This window comes from Xiphophorus maculatus, chromosome 5, assembly GCF_002775205.1.
Source record: "Xiphophorus maculatus strain JP 163 A chromosome 5, X_maculatus-5.0-male, whole genome shotgun sequence".
NCBI classification, from domain to species: domain Eukaryota; kingdom Metazoa; phylum Chordata; class Actinopteri; order Cyprinodontiformes; family Poeciliidae; genus Xiphophorus; species Xiphophorus maculatus.
The window spans coordinates 19,019,234-19,025,559 of record NC_036447.1 but is presented as its reverse complement, the minus strand read 5'-3'; the positions used below and the strand labels follow the sequence as shown (position 1 = coordinate 19,025,559).

Sequence of the window (6,326 nt, the reverse complement as noted above, 5' to 3'; positions counted from 1 at the left end):
CATTATTGAATGCAATTGTGCCCTCCAACAACCTTATCAAGTAAGCCTATGCCTCAAACATTTCTCTATCAGAATGTCAATCACTGTTTGGTTACTGAGTAACAAACATTTATTAGAGGTTAGATTTAATTGACCAGGAGCCTGCTTAAATAGCTGAACAGAGAGCACAGCTAAACACATTGTGAACTTCTGTGTAACATATTGATTCAGCATTGAGTGAAAAACCTTTTGACAACATGAGGGTCTCACTTCGACTTCAACTTTTAACAGTAGTCAACATTCTCCTATGCTGTGAAAGTTTGTAAGTAGTTATGCAACTGTGTTTTGTAGTCATGCAACACATTCCCTCTCTGACTAAATTACATGTATGTAATCTGGACTCTGAGTCTGTAATACAATCTATCTTACATCCCTTCAGGCATTTTAGGAAAATGGAGTTTGAGATTCAACACACATGGGACAGCAACCCTGTTGACCATGACCCCATCAGAATCTCCTTCACTGATGGACAATCTGGACTGAGAATGGAAGTGTCTGGTCCATTCTTCAATGACCCAGAATCTCCTGCAGGTGAACCCGGTATCGCGTTCCCTGGACTCTGGAATTACGAAGGTAAAAGAAGGATTTTTCCTCTTTCACTGTTCTGTGTAACTGCCTTTGTTCAAAGACGTTCAGTGGTTTTCCTGCCACTTTAAAATAAATATTTTGAAAAAAAAAAATAAAAAAAATTTAATTATAGCAAAATTACCAAAGGTATTGCCAGATGTAGCAATTTTACACATTTTAGAAATTAAATATCAAATAATTTTTAAAAAATCATCAGGATTTGAATATTATTGCCTTTATGAAGGTAAACCTGCACTTCAGCCGTACGTCCTTTATTATCTTGTCCTGTGTTTAGCTCCATCTGTCTTCCTAACAGCTCTGATCAGCTTCCCTTTCCCTTCTAAAGCATGATATTGCAACCACCATGCTTCATGGTGGGGACAGTGTGTGCAGAGTGACATACAGTCACAGTACTGCACTACATATAGGGCTTTCCATGCAGGCCAGGAATCTCACTCTTGATCTCAGCAGAGCACAGTACGCTGCATGTTTGGTGTGTCCCCTATAATGCTTGTGGCACCTGCTTACTCTTTGTTAAAGGTGAACATTTTATTTTATAGTATTGTTGCAATTATACACGTTAAATAACATTTCAATGCCCCACATGATTGAGAACACCTAATAAGAGATGGTGTATATGCAAGCGTCTTGAAAAAGATTGCATAATTCTGCACAAGGACGGTGTTAGCTTTATTGTCCTCCATCTCCCCCAGTCATCAAACCAATGCTGTGTCATTGTTCACTTCTAGATTCACTAAATAAGTGTGGGCAAAGCTGACTTAAGCTGTATTTAATAATGTACATCTATTCCTATGATTTTTGAGAGGCGGGGGTGGGGGGTTTTGTTTATGAGAACACTGTGGCTCCATTATCATTATTATGGTAATACATTGCAATTAAACTTTGTAATGAGGTTGAGTATTAACAATCTGTTCTAATTGACCTTAAAGAAGTCAGATTTCTGGTTAATGAGGCCCCCATATTTGGCCTCATTAATGTTTCTTAATAAATAGGAAACCATTATAAGTGTAGGCAGGTAATGAGCATGTTTCGAGGTTAGCAGGGGGCCTGTTACTCATACTATAATTTCTGTGTTTATTCACTTGTATTTTTATGTTGTAACAGTCCAAGAAAAATGCAATTATTTCATTACATTAGTTCTATGCTACAGCAGCTGATAAGGTTATTAAGAACGTTTAAGCATTTCTTAATGTAAGAATTAAGGTTTCATCCTCATTTTATTCTCTTTGTGTTATATTGCTAGTTGTGGAGTCCTTCTTCCTTGACAGCACAAAGCAAAATTACCTGGAGGTGGAACTTTGCCCGTAAGTTCCATGCAAACCTTTTGTTCTTTCCACTAATATAATCCTACATAAACCATCAAAGAGTCATGTTCATTAAAAGCTTTCATTTGTTTTCCACTTTAGACATGGACAACACCTTATACTGCTACTGTCTGGAGTCGGCAATGCGTTTTATGTAGGTCAAAAAAGTATTTTGCCTGCTTTTTTCTGAGATTTTTTATGCATCTTAGGTAACAAGTTATTCTAATTACCTCCTACTCCAGCAACAACTGCCAATCGCTTTTACTACCACAAAATCAGGGGACAGATGGACTGGTGAGGCTGTAATCCCCTGGACATACTTCCCTCCCAATGTCGACAAGATGAACTCCTATGCTATTCATGGCTCCGGGGCGGCACGTACATATGAGGCTCTCTACCCCATCCCCAAAGCCGACATTGTGGAAGGCCAGCAGCCAAACTTGTGAGTATGCTGCCTTGTATAGTATGTCTCAGACAAATCTTTCCAAAATGGTTGCATACAGTTCCAGATACACCTCCAGCATGAATATCATATTAATTAGTGACTGTTATGATTTACTTGAAATGTTCTTTATCTGGGTGAAATAATGATACCTTTTCAATAAAACTTCAGTTTTCAAAAAAATGTGTTCACAAGCTGGTTAAAGTTATGCATAAACTCTTAAATATATGCTTACATATCTATATTTGATTAAATGTCCCTTATCAAGTTACACTTTAAGTACTACCTTAGTTTTGCAGCCATCAACAATCTTCTGTCAAGCCATTATTCTGGCTTGACATTTGACTGCTCTTTATGGCAGAATTATTGAAGTTATTCTAAAATGGGTTTTTAATGGCATGAACCCAACATCACAGTAAATAATACACAAATTGTCAATAGGGGTTAAGGTTTTGGCTGTTGCTACCACCTTGTTTGACAGCTGTTGAAGTCTTTTTCAGTCTGAAAGCCTCACGCGGAGTCAGACAAATTAACTTCTTGTAGTTGTGGCAAAATTTCTCCATCTTTTTCCCCATAGCTTTTTTCCTGAAGGCATGTGGGTGGCAAGTTTCGGTCGAGCTTAACATAATTGTGCTCCCTATTCTTGTTTTTAAAACACCATGCAATTTAGACCATTAACACATTCCAGCCCGCAAAAGCACAATTTGAAAATGTAACTAAAAGTCCAAAGTTAGAATGACAAACTTTCTCCTCGTGAGTGTATTTACATTTCTCATCGGAACTGTATGTGAAAACTTGCACAAGAAAAAACAAGAACAAATCACTGTCTGAAAATGTTTCAAATTCGAAAACCAAGAAACGATGTCACACTAAAACAACAAAACACCAACCTCATACACCTTGACCCACAAGACAGAACTATGCTTTAAATGCACAGCAAAAATACAGCTTTCACTATACCTCAAACAAACTGTTTTAAATCTCATAATTACAAAAACATTACGAACCTAGCAAAACGAGCTTTGATAACAAGGGAATGAACAAACTCAAAACAACTGATTAAAAATGTAATTTATGGCCAGACTAATCGATGCCTCAACTAAACTGATGACAGAATTTCACATAAAACAGATAATTGTACAGACAGAGATAAAATAGTTGCTTTCACAGTCAAAGAAGCCAACTATCTTTTCCCACATCAGTGCAGCAGTAATCTCTGAGCTGCTTAAGAACACTAAAAATACACACAGAGAGTTCACTCTTTAGATATGTCAGGATGAGTAAATCTTAAGAATGTTTTTTTCTCTTTAAACCTTGTGGATTATTTGATAAGAAAGGGAAGTTCAACCAAAAAGTGCCTCTAACATTTCCATTTATCGCCCTCTCAGTTATTTCGATCACTATGCGGCAGCTCTTGATCTAACTTATATAACTATAAATGGTTCTACACTGGATGATTTCAATTGACTTCTCCGGCTTTTATCGTCTTTGTGGACCGTAAAGATATCATGGAAAATATTTTGATAACATCCTCAATGTTATCCTCCTTTGCTTATTTTTTTTCAGACTTTGGATTCTGTTTTACAACCGTTTGTGGAATAGCTGTGCAACAGTTTCCTAGCTGGAAAATTAATAGTTTCCAGCTATTACTTTTATGAGTATCCTCTAGCTTATTAATAATGCATAAACCAGGAAAATAAACACACACTCTCAAACTTGTCCCTGACTTTCAATTTTAAAAAGTACTGTATATGTGAAGGTTGATAAATATTTTTTTCCTAACAAACATTTTTTAACCTTCTGTCTGTTAGCCATCGCCTGGAGTATTTCCAAAACTTCCGCTTGCAGAGCATTATGGGAGAAGATTGGGTCCAGCCTGAATCGACTCTGTGGAAAGGAAAGGCCTGAGCTATTTATGAAATGCTGCCTTTCTGTTTTTCTTTTATTAACACAAGGGAAGGGAAATGCTTAACGAAATCACCCATAGGGCAGAACTGCAAACAAAAATGTCTAACAGCAACCAAAGAGCAATCATAGTTTATCATTTATTGATGTACAACAATTTTGGAGAAAAACATGCCATCAGCTTGTCAAGACACTTCACACACATGTGTGCAAGCCCCCAGACACATTGCATAATATTGGACATCCTCAGCATAAACTGAGTGAGCATAGTGTGACCTACGATTTCCATGAATGTTAATTTTGACATCCAGCACCTGTACCCAAAATGTTTTGCTGTATTAACATACCGTGGAGCAAGTCCAAATGATTGTTTCTGCTGCTGTTTAGAGAAGACATTAATATGATCATACACAGCTTACTTATGTGTTAGATCTGTATTTCAAAAGTTTAATATATTTTGATTCACCTGTCAAATAATATACGAGGTTAATATTTAGAAAATTAAGAAAAAGGAATATGTTGAATTAAAATACTTCACTATTAGGCACACTTATATTTGCCAGAGCGATTAGATAATTTGTCTAGTTTACCTCTTGCTTTTCCGTAATCAAGTGTCACACAAGTCTAAGGTGTCATAACTCTTTTTATGATAAATAAAATTACAGTGCATTATATTGTGTAATTTCTTTTTTTCCCCTTGTCATTGTATAGATTTGTATGAATTTGTGATATTTAACCTTAATAAAGAGAAATAAAAGCTCATCTCACTGTCATTAATGCTTATTTTCCCTTCTAACAATATATTCAATTACACAAAATATGGCAAAAGAAGAAGAAAAGTCTGTTTTCTGACTTTGACTCTGTGAATATCAGCTTTTCATCAACGCTTCAAGCTTAAGGTTCTTTGATGAGTCCTGTGTTATAGTTCCTAATTTGTATAGAGCGGTCTGGGTAACATGACATAAAACACACCATAATAATTAAGCTGTTGTGTAATAAAACTCATTACCTACTACAAAAAATGTCTTAAAATGCTGGATGCACAATGAAAATGAGTCCATGCACTTCAATTGTATCTAGAGATGAGCATGATGTTCATACCCACAGAATGAAATGTTGAGGGAGATTATGTAAATAGAGAATGATATCGGCCTGAGAATAAGATCCTGGGGAACCCCACAAGAAAGAGCGGCATATGAAACAGAATTACAGAGGTTTAAAGAACAGCACCTGTCATCTGTTGAGATCTAAACCACTCTAGTACGGTACTTTTTAATATTCCAATGCTGAGATTGCGATCAATAGTGTCCTTTTAGAAACTGTAAGAGCTTTGAAACCACACTAAAATACTTCAAAAATGATGTAAAAGAGTCAGTAAAAATGTTTTTATTTTATCTTAACAACCTCGTAGCTATATGATCTCTTCAGTATGACTGATGATAGCATAATTTAAGGTAATTACAAATGCTACAAGTCTAAACGGATAAGCAATCTGAGGCTTTTAATTTTTGAGATACAACCATTTTTTACTCACAGATAAATGTGAAGCGATTAGTAATATTTTAACCATTCTGTTTTCACTCAATCATTGTTTAAAACATGTAAAATTGATTAAAAAATCTTTAAGAAGCGTTTTCAGCATGTTTTATGCCAAAGTTTTTTAATTTAGCAACAACACAATCACAGCTAAACTTTTCTGGCTTTAAATACATTTCATCATTTATCAGTTTCTAGGTTTATCATGCAAAGAAACTTTGAAAAAACTAATTTATTTTTCAATTAGATGCCAAATTAGATTTTCAATAACAAGAAGTGATAAAAGTGTGAATAATTGATGGATAAGAACAACTGTTTATTTTTTAAATTGCAAGTACGGCATATCAGGGTAGTCCGATACACTATTAATTGCCATTTTCATCAATTTCATTTTTGATGAAAATACTATAAAAATGTCAATATGAAACTGATATTTTAAATTTGATACTGATAATTGAACACATTAGTGAAGAAATTTTTTAAGGTTTTATTCTAACATCTGTCTAAGTTAT

The 6,326-nt window shown here is 35.1% G+C and overlaps 1 protein-coding gene across 1 annotated transcript; it reads left to right on the top strand.

Annotated features, from left to right (window-relative positions):
- Positions 1 to 156: 156 nt before the first annotated feature.
- Positions 157 to 5,040, top strand: c5h4orf33 (chromosome 5 C4orf33 homolog). The gene is made up of 6 exons (XM_014476044.2): positions 157 to 301; positions 419 to 612; positions 1,871 to 1,931; positions 2,034 to 2,085; positions 2,174 to 2,373; positions 4,185 to 5,040. Exons 1-6 carry the CDS (start codon positions 237 to 239, stop codon positions 4,279 to 4,281), a joined length of 669 nt encoding a protein of 222 aa, XP_014331530.2. The 5' UTR covers positions 157 to 236; the 3' UTR covers positions 4,282 to 5,040.
- The last annotated feature ends 1,286 nt before the right edge of the window (positions 5,041 to 6,326 follow it).